At 36.4% G+C, this 19482-nt stretch overlaps 1 protein-coding gene across 1 annotated transcript; it reads right to left on the bottom strand.

The window, feature by feature from the left end:
- Nucleotides 1–1465: 1465 nt before the first annotated feature.
- EFHB (EF-hand domain family member B) lies at nt 1466–15042 on the bottom strand. Its single transcript, XM_005504439.3, has 13 exons — nt 14862–15042; nt 14484–14546; nt 12688–12831; nt 10861–11041; nt 10114–10224; nt 8922–9051; nt 8462–8545; nt 6693–6760; nt 5172–5326; nt 4205–4412; nt 3627–3833; nt 2911–3092; nt 1466–1831 (listed from the first exon to the last, which is right to left on the bottom strand). Exons 1-13 carry the CDS (start codon nt 14925–14927, stop codon nt 1667–1669), a joined length of 1764 nt encoding a protein of 587 aa, XP_005504496.2. The 5' UTR covers nt 14928–15042; the 3' UTR covers nt 1466–1666.
- Between the last annotated feature and the right edge of the window lie 4440 nt (nt 15043–19482).

Raw genomic sequence — 19482 nt, forward strand, 5'->3', positions numbered from 1 at the left:
AAAAAGCAAACTCTTTATTTTCTGTCAACTGTAATATATTAAGGGAAGCATTAAAAAAAAAAAATCACAGAATACAACTTTCAGCTCTAAAGCTTATAAATATGTAATTGAATTCACACATGTTGGGAAGTCAAACAGAAATTAAATACAAAAATCTTCACAAAGACTCGTATGCATAAAGCTTTTCACAAAAGGAAAGGATTGGGAAACACCACAGAAGTAACTGTCTGTGTCACAGTGATTAAATCTTTCAGGGGCCTCCTATGTATACTGTGATGAAAAACAAGCACCTACAAGTAGAATTTATAGCTCTGTTGAGTGATTAATCCTTTAAAGCTTCAGAAGAGGTAAGCTTAGGTGACCATCACCTCCAGTTCATTTTAAACCCATAATCAAAAGAAAACCTTTACTCTGTGGTTAGAAACACACAAAAAGCTAAATTATGATTTATCAGTTTTCTTTATTCTCAGACTTATTTAGCAGACTCCCCAATAAAAACATTAATTCCATTTCACTGACAAAGGAAAAGATTCTATGGAAAGTAGAGGAATGGAAGTGGGTAAAGAAACACAGAATTTCCAGCTGCTGAACAAACACAACAGATCTCATATACACACATGCAGATATGGTACCTTTTTTTTTCCCCCTGAAGTGAGCTTAAACCTTTCATCTAAAATTTCCTATTGAAGGAGAAAAACAATGTTTTGGTTTTTAAGTAATTCTGTTTGATGTTTTTGGAAGCATATCACAACAAAGGTACAGGACTCTTTCCTCCTACCTTACAAGAGCAAAAGAGGATCTTTAGAGAATGTCACTGGAGGTGGTAAAATCGTGACACAATAAATTAAATGGAAATTACCAGTACATTAATCTCTGTCATGATTTCACTTGGGATGTTCACAGTCTGCCTCCTGCATGCTTTTCAGTGCATGCACAGGGTTCCCAGAAGGATGGGAAGGCAAGGCAACAACAGCACAGAACAACTTTCATTCACAGCAGGAAAGAAGCTGCCTTCGTAAAGCAGCATTTCCACCACCTGCTCCCTACAGATACCAGGAAGCAATTTTTTTTCTACTTGATGAAGGACAGCGACTACTAATGCCACAATAATAATGTACAAAAGGGTCTGGCTTGTGGATCTCATATAACAAGCTAGTAAATTACAGGCACTTAGAGCACTGGCAGAACAGGAATTGTAACAATTGGGTGAGTAAAGCATTACAATGAAATCGTAAACTGGCATTACAAATGCATTCCTACTATTTAAGACATAGAGAAAAACTGTAGGACTCAGTAAAACTTTTGGTTAGCAACATCCTCCAAATCCTACCAGATTATTTAAAGAAAAGATAAATTCAAAAATGTATCCATGCTCAAAGTATTGTTACTTAGACTTAGAAACACTGTAAAAAAGATAAAGAAGATAAAATAAATATTTGCATTCCATTTATAAACATATAGTATCCTCTTTTATTCCTGTGGATACCAGTTTCTACTAACTGCAGTGACTGCACCAAGATTCATATACATGTGGTGAACCCACTATTCAGAAAAAGAAGAAACAGTGAACTCCACTTCTGTAAACACACATTATTGAAAATGTTTATTGTATTCAGCAATCATGACTGGTGTCAATTTAAATAAATGCAATGCCTAAAGACTAGAATTAGCAACTGGGTTTTGTGTGTGATCCATGTATCTCATCCAGTACATTCATGATGCTTTCTACGCAAACCTCTTCATTCTGATGTGTCATACCAGCTTGCTTCCACATCTCTTCAAACCTTTCATCTGAAGTGTACACGCCCATGTTGCAGAGAATTTGTTTAATCTACAAAGTAATATAGTTCATGTAATTCTGGTCAGCATTTTATTTATATTAGCAATATCTATTTAATGTAAAAATCCAGACTCCATTTGCTAAAGAATATTTTCCCTCTCTTAAATAAAAACTACAGACCACATCCTGCATCCTTAACCAAAGAAGTTCCTATTTACGTAAATCTGAATCTTCTTAGGATGAAAGCTGTGGTGTACAAAATTGTCTTTAGTTAATAAAGTAATGCCGCTGCAACTTCAACATTGGAAAAATCAAAAACACAAGATTCAGGGAAAAGGAAAAATTTTCTAAAAGCCGCAGGTTAGGTCCTGTTTATCCATTGCATTTTTTCTGTTTGCAGTTATCAACATAAATCAGGTTAAATGATTGTATTCACAGATCTTTTGCAGATCTGCGTCTACGACCCTGACTCAGCAGAGCACTTAAAAGGTCTATTTGAGCAGTTTGCTGAATTTGTCATTAGTAAAACCTGCAAGTTTGTTTGAGGAAAGACACCTCGGGTAAAATTTTCCACTGAACATGCCTCTGTGACAGAAACTAGTTTTACACACATGTAAAGAACTTCTTGTGGAACTTTTTAAAGACATCTACTTGTAGAATCATAGAATAACTCAGGTTGGAAGAGATCTCTGGATATCATCCACCTAACTATGTAATCAAAGCAGGGCTAGCTCTACCATTACCTGGGACCTTGCTCAGAAATTTGAATGTAGGCAAGGACAGAAATTTCACAACTGTTTTGCTCTTCTCACTGCAGCAATGATCTTAAGCCTTAGATTAATTAGCAACCCTCAGTGATGCAGCATTTAAGTATGTGAGTAGCAATAACCTGACATACTTCCTTATATTACTTATTGAAGTTGGATCTCAATAAAATTAATATCTACCACCTTTATGAATAATTATGAATGTGAAGAGTACAAATTTTTCAGATAGTTGAATGAATGTAAAGATGGTAATGTTCCAACACTGAATTTTACAACGTGCTTATTTGATAATATGACTTGCCACTCCTACATGGCTAGAGATATGTTTATCTTGGAAGAATATTCTGAAGAAATACACTATACCTCTTCCTTTGGTCTTGTTTTAAAAAAGTCACTTTCATACACTCCCTTTTGACTGAAGACAGAAGGGAACAATAATCCATAAGCATTTGCCTCATCACCATAATTAGTTCTGTCATTGACGCGGCGAATCCGAGGAGCAGGAATATCTGAGCGAATAGTTGGAACACCACACACTCGATAACCTGTGGGAATCAACCAACAGGTAGCATGGAAAAGTCTGTGTGGAAAGACAGTGCCAGGGATGACAAAATATTTTGTGTGAAATAAGAACAAATTTGATACTTCATCTCACATAGGGTCAATTATGAGTTTATATTATTTTATTTTATTCCTCATCTCTTTTTTCATGTTTTAGAATTCCTAACTTCAGCTATATCATGAAGCATGACAACAGGAAATCTTTCAGTAATGTTCTAGTGCTTATCCAGTATTTCCAGCTAAGAACATTTTAGGTGATTCCAATGAGATATTGCTCTCCTAAAATTACTAGTAATTTCTCAGAGACATCTACATTAACTTTCGTGTTTTGAATGGATTAACCACGCCAAACATCCAAGACATCTCAACTTCCAAGTCACAATCCTAAACAAATTTAGATTAGACAAATTAATTCACTATGGTACATTAGTAGAACCTGTAGCAATAGTTTCTGAACTTTTTCCCAATTTTGTCTTAAACAACGCTCAGAAGTGAGAAGTACAGTCCATTTTACTTACAGGTTGTTGGGAGACCACCTACTACGGCATTATACTGAGAAGAAGTTGTTTTATAATTTGCAGATACACGATCTGTTGATCTTGTAAGAGTTTTGGGTGTCTTTTCTGAGCTTCCTGGTTCTTTTAACACAAGATCTTCCTGCTTCAGCAGTGGCTCCTCATTTGTCTTTGTGTCTTCAGGCAGAGCAGGTGCATTTAAGTTTTTCCCTATAAACAGAAGTTATGGTACGGCCAGGATTTATTATCAGCACGTTGCAGACCAAGAGGTAAAAAACATTGCTTGAATCCTTGAAAAACTATAAAGTAGACCACATAAGATAATTAATCTGCATATCAGATAATGATTCTATGAGATTTTTTACTTTCTCCTGATTTATGGGACATTATCAGCATGCAATACAGAACTCCAGGGTTCTGAAATACATTTGTATCTGAGGCGCTGCTGATGACAGGCGAGGATTAAATACAATCTAAATCCTACCCCTCTAAAAGAGCACCTACTCTGTCAGCAGTGTTCTTTCAATAGCTGTTGTAAGAATAGGATCATCTCCACAATTTCCCAGTATTAAGTGATTTACCTCTTGTAATTATTTTTTCTTCAAACTCTTTAACAGCCATTTTGTCTTTCCAGTTCAGAAAATTTGCGAACTCCAGATAATTAATCAGACCATCTTTATCCAAATCACAATAGTCAAACAAGGAATCCAGGAGCTCATCATCTAGATTCAGATTAAGCTGAAAACAGGACTTTCGCAGGTCTTCCTTGTCTATCATTCCATCACCATTCTATTATAAATAGAAGAGTTTGTTTAAAAATGCTTCACCAAAAGGAATGCATGTTTATATATACAAATGTGTATATATATATATAGGGGTAGGCACATCATTTCAGAAAAGTAACATTGCTGAGTCGAAAAAGAAACCCTGAGTAACACAGAAATCAAAAATCCAAATATAAAAGTGTCAATAAATAGTTTTCAACAAGTAATACAGTGATTTGAAATCAAAAGAAAGTCAGAGTGACAGAGTATTGTGACAAGATAACAATCTAATCATAAATGTTGAGGTAAAGCCAAGATTTCTTTTGAAATAAGGTAGTCATTCTGTATACATTACAGTTAATGTTATATATTAAATGCCAATTATATTTTTTACAGCAAGAAAAAGAAGGAAATATATTTAATTTTGATGCTTGGTGACTCAGTCAAAAAGTACAGCTTGGAAGAAAATACGAACATAATCCCTTCAACCATATTTATTTTAGGAAGAAATATCTGATTTTGAAGAGCAAAAAATGCTAAGAATACTCCTTCTCACAAGTCACTCGCTTGCTGTTAACTTGGATACTCCAAATACTCGTGTTTAATTCCACAGCATATCACAGTATATTAAACATACAATTACTATCAAGTTACCTTTTCTTTATAGTCTTCATCCGTATTTGACTTACTATACTTGTGTTTCTTTGTGTCTGTATCCCCAGGTTGTCACAGAAGTACTAATTTCACACACTCCTTTACATTTATACTTTTTCAAAGCACTAACCTTATCATAATGCCTGAATGCTTCTAGTAACATGTCAAAATTCTCATAGTTAACTTTCTTCAAACTTTGCCGAACTGCAGTCAAGACAGCTCGCTCTCTGTCTTTACCACGTAGGAACTCACAGGGAAGCCGGCAGTGTATAAGATCACCAACTCCTATAAAAAATAAACAGTTTCTCAATTAGTCGTGCATATACAGAAAATGGACATTAAAAAAAAAAAAAAAAAAGGCTCACACTCTTAAGGAAAAGAAGAATTTCAAGTTCAAGACGCTGATTTTCAGCACAGCTAAACATCTGAAATGGGCATTTTGTTTAAACATCAAATGCTCCATATGATGATTTCTCTACTCATGTGCAGTTAATATAACATATTTGAAATATCTTAATAAGGCTTCAAAAATCCATTCACTGCTTCCAAAAGCTTCTGACAGCATTAAGTTACTTGATGTTCGGATAGTTGAACACAAAAGAACACAGATTAATCTATCACTTCCAGTCTGTTGTATTTGAGGATACTCACATGAACCAATGGAAAAGTCAATTGAATATTTCAGGGAATTACATATACCACTGATTTCTAGAAAGACAATGTACTATTTTTGTGTTACTCTTCCCATTTTCTACATATTCTAACTTTATTACTATTTTTAAACACTTTGGCACACTGAGCTACAATCTTTATCCCAGTTCCCAAGGTCCAATAACAAATAGCAGTAACTCACCTAATCCCCTTCTATGATAACAGCAATATACATGCATTATTTTCTACTTGTTAATAATGACTTCTTTTGTTCGGTTCCTTATGCTGTTCTCTATAGGACAAGCATACCTACACAATTAAAATATTTAACTCTATTACCCCACATAGTAAAGTATTTATAAAAACTTATGCAGAATTTGAAGAAGCCTTCTCTGGTCTTGAATAATTAAATAACTTTGAGCCACTTCCATTTTTTGCTGCCTAAATATTCACTGTATTCCCTAGTCATTAAACATAACATTTAAACACCATCCATCCCAACATTAACTATTTGAGTTTACTACTTTTCAAAATTTTGTCATAATAAAAAGCAGAAATTTTTTATTTTGCTTCTGTTTTCTGTCTTCCTGCTACCTTCAAAAACTTATTATTATTATTTAACGCTTGTTACTTTTTCCTTTTTTTTTAATACAAGTGCTGGAAAAATCATTGAGAGAAAATACACATAAGCAATTTAAATAGTGATTTTAACTTTGTCACTTAGATGTCAATATGAGTTTTCTGCCATTTCTCATTTTGCTTACATTCAGATACCGAGGCTTAAAAAAACACCAAAAAACGAAAGTTTCTGACATTCATTTATTTTCTGCTAGCAATTTCAATTCTTCTCAAATTTTGCCTCCAAAAATTTAGTGTCACTTGTACATTCTTGTACCTCGCCTCTAGGATTTTAGGAAAATTATATACTACACAACCAACACTAATTACTTCAGCATAGTTTCATCAACAAGATAAGATGTTATTCTACCCCTGAACTTACCATACTCATCTGGACGGAGTAACACTCCAAATGTATGGTCTGGGGGAACATTCATAGTTTCTGCTATACTGTCAATAAGCACATTTCTTTGTTAATTGCCAAATAGTTTGTTACAGCCAAAATAAAGCCTATGCCACTATTACAAAATATGTAATCATCTGTTATATAATTAAGAATGATACACAGTCCACCTGAACTTTGTTTATTAACACTTTGCTTCAAAGTTGCTATTCCAAAAAAGTACCCATTTATAAACCTGTTTAGAACATTTACTATTCATAATACAACACAACCAAATGTAAACATTAACATTTTGAACATTTATGCTCATTAAAAGAAAAAAAAGTATTTTAGCAGAGACTATTTTTCCTATGACAAAGACAGAAATGTGTGAGAAAAGTCCTTATAACATACTAGTCAGAGGAAAATTTAAGACAAACTAGATCTTGAACTTGTGTCCACCAAAACCAGCAACCAAGCCTATATCCACCTGCAAAACTTGGCCTTGTTTAATTTACCAGAACATTAAGATGCTGTTATTGACATTAAATAACTGTTTATTTCTTAATTTGAAAAAGATGCAATGTTAATTTTATCTCTACATTTAATAATTAAAACTTTTACACAAATCAGAAGTCTCCATCAAAATTGAATAGAAAAATCAGTGCTTTGTTCCAAAATACAAAGCAAGCAAACAAACCCACAGAGGGATAGAAGCACTGTAATCTAAAAACTACTGTGTATTTTATCATTTTCATATTACACATGGGATGTGGATGGTGTAAAATTCACTAAATAAAATTAGGTTAGCTTGTATCTGTCTTGTAATATTAGTGTTGGGTTTGAGTTTGCAATGCAACCAATATTCCCTGACTGATCACATTGCCTCATGTTGCTCATGCTCCAAATCTGCTCCACAGTAAGGCAGGATGCAGAGAAGGGGAGAGGAGAAACCGAGTCATGTTTGCCTTCACTCCCTACAGGTACTACTGACACAGTTCTCCAGTGTTACTTAAACCTGTAGTCTTGAGCTTAAAATTAAATTTCGCTACCAAAGCAAATAATGTAGTTTGCAAGACTCCAGATACAGTTTTGCATAAATCTGGAGCATCTGCAAAGGCAGTCTTCATATACATTCAGGAGCCTTAGATTTGCAGCACAGCTGGATCCTGACCACACTGTACCTTAGGACTACTATAGCCCTTCATAAGCACCGCTGTGTAAAAATTAAAAAGCTGTTACAGATCACCCAGTGTTTATGAATCATTGTAACGATATGACTGAGGGTTGATATATGCAGCTAGATAATAATACAATTTAATTACATGTCATTTTCCAAGGAATTAATAAAGTGAGAATACAGTTAATGTAACAAAAATAACCAGAAATAGGGTCAGAGCAAGAAAAATAGTAAAATCCCCAAACAATAGGTGAGACATTTCCATTCCTGCAAACCATCCTAAATGCAAAATAAGGAAGTGTTACAGCATGCTTGTAATTTTTCCTGGTGCACATCAATCTGATCAATTCAGATATAGACTATTTAAACAAGACTTAAGCTCACCATACAGACAAAATACAGCCCTCATCAGTAACCTATGTGTTTATCAGACTAATCAGCACAAGTAGAAAATCGCTTTCTGTAATTGACTGATGTAGTGGAAGCAATGAGTGCACATTTACAATTTTTACCCACAACAGAAAAAGACACTGGAGACTTCACAAATGGGAGTGAATTTTGTTCTTGGAATGTATCTTTGCTCACTTACGGATCAAGGACTTTTCCAAGCTGAGGCTGAAACTTTTCCTTGAAATCGTCACTTCGTTTTGATACGATTTGTGCTGCTCTCTTCCTACAAATGATGAAAATAACTCTTACATCTTTAACAATATTCACCATTTTCTCAATAATATTTTAAAAATATATTAATATATGTTAGAAGGAAAGAGCAACTCCTCTGCAAGACAAACACAAATTTAGCAATTGAAAAATCTTTCTATATAAAATGCAAGGTGTTTTTACATAATACTAAACACATCCCAAGTGCTGTTATACTATGGTAGAACAGATTCAGATAAACTATCGTGAAAATGTCTCCCTGCATTTTCTATTCAATTCAATATAGTTAAAGATGGGATTGTGAGATGTAAAATTATCTTCAAATACAAAGATTCACTCTTCTTAAGAACTCACACCACTAATTAACTAGTGAACTCCTTGCAACTTACGATTGCAGGTCACAAAGCCAATTTAAGCATTTGGAGACATTTCGCCCATCATCAAAGTGAGGGGTTTCTATTCCATAAAGAAAAGACTTGCAGAAGTTTGGAGAGTCATACTTCCTATTTATTGCTTCTCCTGTGGAAAAAGTGTTTCAACCTGCATTAAACACCTCAGGAATAAAAAAGTTCCAAGTATCTTCAATCTTGGAGAAAACAATTACAAAAAACCTCAAATAACTAATTCACAATTATGTTAAATTAAAGACAACTAAATTGCATTCTTCATGTTTATTAAGTAGTTAGGAATAATCTCATTGTCAATAAAAGGCAAAATATAAAGCAAAAACTGCTTTGGTGGTAAAACAGTTGGATATCCTTTTATGTCTGATTAAAGACAAACCCAACAGAATAAGTGAAAAAATACCAGGCAGCCTAAGTAGTGAAGGTCATGCAAAAATATAACTTTATAATGTCCATACCCGAGCACAGACATGCACCATTTAATTTACTATTTCTTAAAAACCAAAAATACTAAAAGGAAAAAAAAAAGTTTTTGAGGTGCTGTACACTTGCTACGTTGATTTCAATGGAAATTCCACCACTGACTTCACTATAAACAAGACATTACCCTCATTGTTCACTAATCTATTAATCCAGTCTTGCCCATAAAATGAAGTTTCACATACAAGAATATCACATAAGTAGTCTATGTAAGTAAGCTGCACGCACGTTTCTTGTCACAGAAAAAAAATGTCCTTCTGTTTCTTCAAGTTCTTTTCAATCACCTTTTGAAAGATATGGCAATTAGAACTTAAAAAAAATATTATTCACTGCATGCTTGTTGATAAGGGCTTCCTCTGGTTATATGGCAGCATGGAATTTTTATGTTATTATTCAAAACCAGGGCACATATTTGACACCTTTTTTTGCTGTCTCATTTTGGCTTGGTCTCTCCATGATCTTGTGCATAGAAGTTGCGAAAGAGACAGAAACATTCCAGAAACTATTCCACTAAAACACCAAAGGAATGTGGGGAAGAAAGAAAATAAAATTACAAGATTATATAAATAGAGTAGTAAAAAGTAATAGTTTATATCTCAAAAAGTAGCATACAATATGTGTCAAAGACTCAAAGAGAAACAATTCTATTTATATCAGTTATGCAGTTATGCAGTTTCTTACCAGCCTTTGAACTTACCTGCATAATAGTCATCGTGTGACACAATGTACAGATCATGTCCTTCTCTGGCTTCTTTATCCACTTCCTCAAAAGTTTTTGGTGGATTTACGAGCTCTCCAGCTGATGCATCTGGAAAGTAAGGAATAAAGATATGGTTAGGGGAGGTAAGGCGGGGGCAGTGTTTTGTTTGGCGGGATCTTAATTTTAAACAATATCTTATTAGAGAAGAGGTTAATACTGTGGAAGAATGATACTTCCTACCACATTTCTTTTCAATCTATAGAAATCATACATCATAATGACATGGGACTAGGGAGAAGGAATTAAAAAAAAAAAATAAAAAAAAATTAAAAAATCAGAAAAACTAAGATGACCGTAACTGTTGCAATAGAGTTACATGCTCAGCACACACATGATTTGCTCCAGTCTATGGAGGAAAGATTCACAGGTAAAGATAATATCTTTTATTAGACCTATTAGAATAGCTGAAAAAAGGAAGGTAAGTTCTCACCTACCTAAACACATCTCCAGGGAAATAAAAAGGAACAGGGCCAAAAGTCTTACTAGTTACCAAGTATTCGCAGTTGCTTGTTTCTTCACCATAACTGAAAAATACTAGTACATTTTTATGCCTTTCAATAACTGGTACAATAACAACTATTCTATTAAGATGGAGCTGTTGCAAGCACAAAATAGGTACTGGATACTAAATTCCAGATTACCTTGTGTTTAGAAGAAATATGTTTTAAAGCTAAATTTTCCTACCTTTGATGACTTTTGTTCCAAATGTAGTATTAATGATATCCAAACCCTTAGGTAACATAGAAGATTGATCATGTGATCTGCCCAAGGGTGCTTGACGATTACTAAGGTAGATTGCTTCTTTTTTGTCTTGCATTTTTTGTTGAAAATTAGTTTTAGGAGGTGGATTTACCAATGAAGCTACCTAAAGACATCACGAAAAACACAAGAGGCAGGAAAAGCAGGAAAATTTAATAATTCACACCTCAATACGGCTATCCCCTCACACACAGAGGAACAAAAGTTTGATCGTTAAGTGTTCTGAGATCTTACATGATTACACTTACATATGTTTATCTACTAAGTTGCAAAACAAACTGTATTTTGAGAGAAGACCACTAATAACCAATGCTATGCTAAATCTCCAGCTAAATAAAATACATATTGTGAGACAGAACTTTTATGTGAGTTTTTCCACTTGTTAATTCATAAAATTTCAGCCTGCAGCCTTTCTGTTCTCAGAGAATACTAGAAACTATAGTCAAATTATAATATGGCCAAAAGCTTAAGTGTGAAAATGATTACAGTTGTAACATCTTTGGATCAAAGTCTCCTGGTGCTTATGATTAAAATAATCTACTGTCTAGTGGTCAAGACTATCTGTTCTCTTTTCAAAGTTTAGCACTAGGTTAGACAAAATTTTCTTCTCAGTGTAGACATTGGGCTTGGGTAGATAGAAGTTAATTGTAAAATTAGGTAAACTTCAAGGGGGAAAAAGAAAAACTCAAAAAAAGGTTCAAAAATGTCAAAACAGGGTATTTTGATCTTCCCAAATAATTTGATATTTCAGGCTAACCATCAAAGTAATGGGTAGTCTAGAGAGGGTATAGTATAAGACTCTTGTTGAACGTTATATAAAGGGATACAGAAAGAAGTAGTGGCAAATAAAATTGATCCAAACCCACACTTAGAGAACTCACTGAGATTCCAACTCTTCCTCCAGTTACTATTTAATTAATAAGGAAAAGTGAAACAGTCTTCCACTGACAGTACAGGCTAAACAAATCAAGCCATTCAATGTAAAACTTCCAGGAAATGGCACTAAGAACCTGATTTTTTTTTTTTTTTTTCATTTTGGATATGCCTAATAAATGTCCTATCCAACATCCTCTGATATCAGGACTTACGTGTTTCAACTTCAATACCCATTTTTGAGAACTGAACTCCTCTTTGCCCCAAGTTCGTTTGTAAAATTGAAAACTATACATTTACAAGCCTAGCTGATTAAATGCATCATAAAAGTGTATTTTACTAGCACAACTGTTATTTTTAGAGATTTGAACAATAACTGTGACAAAAATCAGCATTTATATACACACTAAATAGTCTGACATATCCAAAACATCACTTTTTAGCTAACAAAATCAGTTTCAACACAATGGTAAGAAAGGATACATAATAATTACACTGAACTCTAAACACCTTCTCAGATAGCAGCTCTCATTAAGAGCTCAACAGGTTTACATCTGTAATCAGTAAAGAAGAAAGCAGCACAATTTGTGGGTAGAAGACTGTTCGTTTACTTAAATGTTGAAATGAGTAATTCAGTAGTCATTGCAAAAGTTAAGTCACTGATAAGAGAAAGTCATTGAACTACAAGCGTTCTCCTATTTCAGTTATGCTAGTTAAATCCTATGAATTGACTTCAGAATTCAGATAATCCACAACGGTTGTGAAATGCTACAGTGTAAATGTAGCTTTATCCCTGACTATGAAGATATCAGTTGCACTTATTAAGGATGTTCTTAAGTGATCCATTCTTAAACAAAAGTAAATGAGTCACATTCTTACGCTGGGCGAAGTACGTGACTCTATGCCATGCGTCAAGTGAGCTGCAATGTCAGGATCATCTGCTCTGCCGTAGAATATTCTTTCAACACCAGGAGCCGGATTTGTTGTATTTCGAAACTTTCGCACAGTAGTTGGAGTAATGGGCTATGTACAAGGCAAAGCAAAAACAATTTTACACCAGATATTCACAAATATTAATGAAAAGAAAATATGCTGCAGTCATTTTGGTGTGATTCCACAGAGGTAAGAACAAAATATGAAGACCTTTTTGGGCTATAATGCATGCACTCCTGAAGATGCCAATGTTCTGAGCATAAGGTCAACATGGCTGTCCTGGTTTTGTTAAAAACAAGTTTCTCTTTCAGTGAATTTTGCCTGTCAGCTAAAGCCTTCATATTAACCGCATTTTCCTGGAGAACCAGAGACATGTTTTGGTAAACCTAGCAATGGAATGCAAACTTATTGATAAGCACGGATGAATATCTCGCGAGAGGGGCAATGAGAAACAAGTGACCAAGAAACTGACCAACTGTGTATAACATTCCACTCACGTGAATACTTCATATAAAAGTGCGAGATCACGAGGATCTCGTCCCTTTTCCCTTTTTTCCTTATGGCCGACATTAGGAGAGGACCTTGCTAGTCGTCCCTGCAAACTGAGGCCTAGTGAGAGACTGAATCCAGCTCCGATTGGCTGCAGAGTCCAATCCAGGACTTTGGTTGCCGGCTCTGCAGTTGCTGCGACTTTCAAGATTGGTTTTGTATATTTTGTATTATTTTCTCTATTCTTATTAGTAGCATCAGTAAAACACTTTTAATTTTTCCAACTCTCTTCTCTCTGTCCTTCTTTCCCTCCTGATCGCCTGTGGGAAGGGGGGAGAGGGAGGGGCAAAAAGGGGGAGGTGTGGGGGGAGAGGGGTTTAACAATACATTTGCCAGGGTTTTATTGTCACCCCGCAATCTTAACCCTCGACAATGGCCCAGCCTAAATTTTATCAAACCAGCAACAAAAGTAATGAGAGAGTTGGTAAGTTTCAACTATCTGGTTCCATCTTTAAAAGGGATAACAGCTTCTTCATGTATATTTCATGAAAAGTAGATGTTACATTTATTACCTTCAGAAACCTTCAGCTTGATTGACAATTCCACCACCCCATGAAAAAATTTCAGAAGTTACTTTAACCACAACTTTGTTGGGTTTTTCTGTTTGGTTGTTTGTGGTGGTTTTTTTGTTTTAGTGGGTTTGTTTATTGTTTCTTTGTTTTGGTTTTGTTGCGGTGTTCTTTTGGGGTTATTTTGAGGGGGTGTTTTTTCTGGTTTTGTTTTGTTTTTTAATTACCCATTTAAAGGGAGAGTGGCTAATTAAGGTATGTTTGTATCTCAGTGCTCTCTAATTCTTCAGGGATATGGGGAACAATCTGTGTCAAGCACAATTCTGAGGGGCATCCTTCATGAAGAAGGACCTCTATCAGAAGTAATAATAATGCCTAATAATAATTGCTATAATTGTATTACCAGAGGAAAAACTGTCCAAAACTCAACTACGCAGGCATGATAAATCTTGTAAAACATGTAGAGTGTAAATGAACTGCCAGAAATGTTTTACAATTCTACCAGCTATTACATATCTATTATACGTGTTTTGTAGAAACTACCTGTAGTTCCTACAGAGAAGTGATGTAGAAAAAAAAACAAGGTTTCACTGATTTTTTTTTTAAGGTCTGTCTCAAAGCACAATTACTAATGGGAAATTATGACAGAAGCTTTGCAAGGAGTATCTGAAAAAAAAAACTCACCCTGGGTAGAGCCTCAGTGAGACAATTCGCAGCCGTCTCGCCAGTGGGAAGCAACTTTCCAGCCTAAAAACACCATCAAAAAACCAAGGCATAACCAAACCCATTGTACTAACAAGCACATCTAGTCAAATTGGGATCTGACACCTTGCATGAGATGTTGTGTAACTGTCCCCGTTTTGATGAAAGGGGAAAAAAAAACAAGAGCCACACGCATTTTTGAGGGTGGAGACAGGTGACCGCAGCGAGGTGCGCCCACCAGCCCCACAAGTTGCGCCTCCTGCAGCCTCTTCCCCCAGCCCACGGCGAGACCCCGGCCGCAAAAAGGCGCAGAGAGCGAGCAGGCGGCAACGGCGGGACCCCTTGGGCGAAGGCACTCACAGCCGACAGCTCGGGAAACCTGTCGGTGAACTTCCCCTCGTAGACGGGCCGCAGCTGCTCCGCCATGGCCGCACGGGGCCGCGGCGGCCGGTTACCCTGCTCGCCTGGTAACGGCGGCGGGCGGCGCCACCGCGTCACCTGCAGGCAGCGACGGGAGCGATCGTGCGGGACGGGCGACAGAGCCGCCTCTCACAGCCCTCCGGCCGCCTCCCTCACCATCCCTCACCCTGTTAGAGCTCCTTGAGAAATCCAGGAAACAAATTGCACTCAGGCTATTTTGTAACCATAATGATCTAAGGAATAATTAGGTTCAACTGCATCTGTACCAATTACATGGAATCACAGAAATGTGTCCAGGCAGGTTTTGAATGTCTCCAGAGGAGACTCCACAACTGCCCTGAGCAGCCTGTTCCAGTGTTCTGTTACCCTCATTGAGAAGAAGTTTCTTAATTTTAAGTGGAACCTCTTGCGTTCCAGTTTGCCTTCACTGCCCCTTGTCTTACCATTGGTTTGTCACTGAGAAGAGCCTGACTGTATCCTCGTGACACTCACCCTTTATATATGTGTAAACATTAATAAGGTCACCCCTCAGTCTCCTCTTCTTCAAGGTAAAGAGACTCAGCTTCCTCAGCCTTTCCTCATATGGGAGATGCTCCACTCCCTTAATCATGTTTGTTGCCCTGCACTGGACTCTTTCCAGCAGTTCCCTGTCTGTCTTGAACTGAGGGGCCCAGAACTGAACACAATATTCCAGGTGTAGTCTAACCAGGGCAGAGCAGAGGGGAAGGAGAACCTCTCTCGACCTACTAATCACCCCCCTTCTAATACACCCCAGGATGCCATTGGCCTTCTTGGCCACAAGGGCACAGTGCTGGCTCATGGTCGTAATTATTTAAAGTCCTTGAAAAGTTAAAGCTTAGACCAATTATTTAAAGTCCTTGAAAATCCATCAGCTTTCAGACAGGTGGGTTGAGTCATCTTTGGGTTGAAAGAAAGTCTTACGTGACCAAAACTCTGACCGAACTTTACATCTTTATTAATTATTCTAATAAAAAGTACAGCCCCTTTCACAAATGTTGTCACATGTATAAACACAGAAAACATTTTATACTGAGACTGTTCCTCTAGAGAAAACTGCAACTCCCATCTACACAACAGCAGAGAGGTGGGTGAGAGAAGCCTGTCAGCACCACCCATGTATCAGGACAGGTGAATGGCTCTCACAGTTTGTCTTAAATGAGTCAACACATCACCTACTTAAACCACTGTATTTGCCTTTCAGAAACAGATGTGGATTATTTCAGAAATGCAGCATGGGTAAGACTAAACAAGTTTCACCAGTGTTTAAAGCTCCTCAGCTCTTACAAAGACTTTTACTCTCAGGTGACATTTAGTAAACTTTTCCTTTCTTCCCAGCAAAACATCTAAATTTAATCACATCCTGCTCCATTCTCTGTAGTCCTATGATGGCAAAACCAATTTTAGATAAACATACAGACCTTAACCTTAATTAATTAACAAACATTACCAGCTGTTGCCATTTTATTCTCAGCTCTAACATGTTTCATAAGGATTTAAAATGAAGGAAACTAAATTAAAACTGAATTCTCAGGACCTTTTCCTACAAATAGAAGACAGGAGGCTTGGGCAGCAATTGCTCTCTCATGACCGAGCCAGCACGTGGTAGGGATGCCTGACTACCAGCTCTGGCTGTTGGAGGCATCAACAGTAGATGTCAGTACTATGGTCAGCTAGCTTCTTGCACACAGGAACATAGCTTAATCTTCTCCAGGTAACATATGCTATCTTCAGCTATTATCCAGCTGTGACACTGCTAACATCCATGACCGCTTGGGAACTAAAGAAGCTCTTAACATGTTCAGTTCATTTATATTTCAGTCATATTTGTTGTTACTTAGTGTGCTTCTGTCAAATAAAGCAATAATTGTTGGTAGCTTAATAAATAAAGTGATCAGTTACCTCTCACCCTGTGATCTGTTCTTCTGTCAGATGCAATTTCTATCTAGTAAAGGCTAAACTGTGATTTAAACAAAACTGCAGGTGTTAGAAATCAGGGATGGATTTGATCTGATTGAGAGGAGTAACCGGGTAAGGACAAAGCTATCAGAAGAGGGAGCTATTTATACATAGGAAGAGTGCAGTATAGTATCACAAAAATTATATTCTAATAGTATGACACAGGAAACCGGGACTTAGATTTTTATTCTTGTCTTTGTTGCAGTTTTAGCTGGCTATCTATCTGTGCTCAAATTATTACCATTTTGTACATTCTGTTATTTCGGACTTATTTTACATGGTTTTTTTTTTTCCCCAGTAGGTGGCCACACTTGCTAATTGGAAGAATCCACTCAGCCCCTATGGAGTGGGTTCCATCAAAAGCAGAAAAACAGGACCTTGCAGTCTAAAAACAATAACTATTGCTGAAACAAGTAAAGCAGAAGTCCTCAGCCTTCTCTGTTTTTCCCCTCCATGTTTTGCAGCAGAGATGCAGGCCCCTATAAATCAATTTGAAAGCTAGTAACAACATATATGCTATCTTTCCACATCTCTTGGAAGTAGGCCCTAAAAAAACGGCGCTTAGAAATGCTCTCTTTTGCTAGCCTCTTTGTGGAAGAGGGGGATGCCTTGCTGGATGCTTTGATGGGAGATACATCAAGGTGCCAGAGAAAGCAGGAAAACATTTTTATCTGCAGGAGCTGCTTCTGTTATAAATTACTGTGGATACTGTAGAAAACCGGCCAGTGAAAAGGTACAGAAGAACACATTTCTTTCACCTCCTATATACAAAAGCTATTATTAAGTGGTAAAAAATGCATCTATATTTTCACCCCCATCAGAAAAAAAATAACATTCTTAAAAATGTGAATCTTTGAGTCACAAAAATGAAACTAAAATAGTAGTAAATTTGGAAAGATTTTGCCTTCATAGGATATGAATTGCATTAAAAGTAGACAGGATTCAGCCTGGTCAAAGCCAGGGTAGGTGCATTCTCAGCATGTTATCTGTGGATACACAGTGTGAGAACCAGTAGTAAAAGCTAGGGCTTTTTACTTCTATTTTCTAGGTGTTTTCTTAAGTCCACAGTGCAGATAAAAAATGTGAATTCAAAGTTTTGTGCAGATGTTTCTAATGAGAGAGCTGCCCCTTTTCCCTATAATCCTGCTCATTTTAGGAATCAGTGACATATTCATTCTTTCTTAGATTAGAAGTTAGTTGATCTGCAGGAAGAATATCTGTAGGGTAGGAAAGATCTATAAATTGTAAAGATCAGCTGATGATTAATGGCAACAAAAATTAACTCAATTATAGAAAAGAAGACAAAAACTTTCTTGACTAAAGCATGAATTTATCATCTCCTATGTAAAAAAAAAAATCGGATATCTAGAGAAATCTGTTTTGGAAAAAGCTGAAAAAAATATTCCCTTTTACAGCAGTACTTTTTTACCTAGCAGTACTCTTCATTCAAAAGTTACCACTATTTGCTGACATCCAGTTCCCACAATAGAGTGCCTCTTTCTGTTTTGTTCACACTAAACCTGAGGAATGGAAACTGCTTAAACCCCTGCATTTTACTTTCTTTATGAAGCACAAAGTCCCCATGTTCTGCAACACAGTTCTCATTCTGACTATGGTGCTGGCATCATGGCAGACAAGACACCCAGTTTGTAAATGCCTTAAGGTTTCTAAAGGCCAAAGAACTCAATGTAAAATGCTGCAAATTTTGTGGAACTCTTAAAGGATGGTAACCATGCTGATATACTTTGCTGTTGTTATTCCCTGGTTAGTTTCATGTTTTCTATTCAACTCATTTATGGATAGAAAATTCCTGCTTTGTATGTGCTGCACACATTCTATGTGCTATGATATGACCAAACCAATGGATGTATAGAGAAAATATACATAAGCAGAGATAGAAGACAGAAAAAAATAATATTATAGCAGATGGACACATAAAAAAATAGAGAAGTTCAAATAGAACAGAGAGTTTGCATGTCCTCTAAAGCCAACTTCCGTTTATTACCGCACATCTAGAGTCATATTTAAACACAAAAAGACTGAACAGAGCATATTACTACACTCTTGCAGAGAAATGCTGAAATAGAAGAAATCCATCTGGTGCAATCATGACACACTAACATAATTTTTGTTTTGTTGACATCATCCAACAGTTTCACTTTGGTATTTGGTGTATGACCCAAGATGAGATAAAATATGAAAACATGAACACTGGTAGAGCTATCTGAGTGATTTCAGAGCTTTTCTTAAGTAGCTATTTGTCCAGACCACAACAGAAGAAACTCATCTTCACCATTAACATTCATAGACCAGTCAAATCCAAAATACAGTAACTGGAACTTGGTCACCTGCTTACTGCCACACGTTCTCCTGCCTGTTTCATACATTCACATTGAATCTTTGCTGTCTGCTGACCCTGTATGTCAGTGTCAACCAGCTGTGAACAATCTGAGAGTTTCACAAAGCAAAAGAAACATACTATAGCTCAGTGTTGCAGTCGCGGAGTTACCAAGCCAGTAGGAACCTCATGCAGGCAACACATGCTTTCTCACAGCACACCGGTATCATAGCTCTGCTGTTGTAG

Source organism: Columba livia, chromosome 2 (genome assembly GCF_036013475.1).
Source record: "Columba livia isolate bColLiv1 breed racing homer chromosome 2, bColLiv1.pat.W.v2, whole genome shotgun sequence".
NCBI lineage: Eukaryota > Metazoa > Chordata > Aves > Columbiformes > Columbidae > Columba > Columba livia.

Bases quoted from the DNA above. Each gene is read 5' to 3' on its own strand.
- EFHB (XM_005504439.3), bottom strand. From the start codon at position 14,927: ATGGCGGAGCAGCTGCGGCCCGTCTACGAGGGGAAGTTCACCGACAGG. The intron at 12,832-14,483 runs GTGAGTTTTTTT...CCTTGTACATAG, and splicing joins TCACTGAGGCTCTACCCAGG to CCCATTACTCCAACTACTGT. The intron at 11,042-12,687 runs GTAAGAATGTGA...TGATGTCTTTAG, and splicing joins AGTCACGTACTTCGCCCAGC to GTAGCTTCATTGGTAAATCC.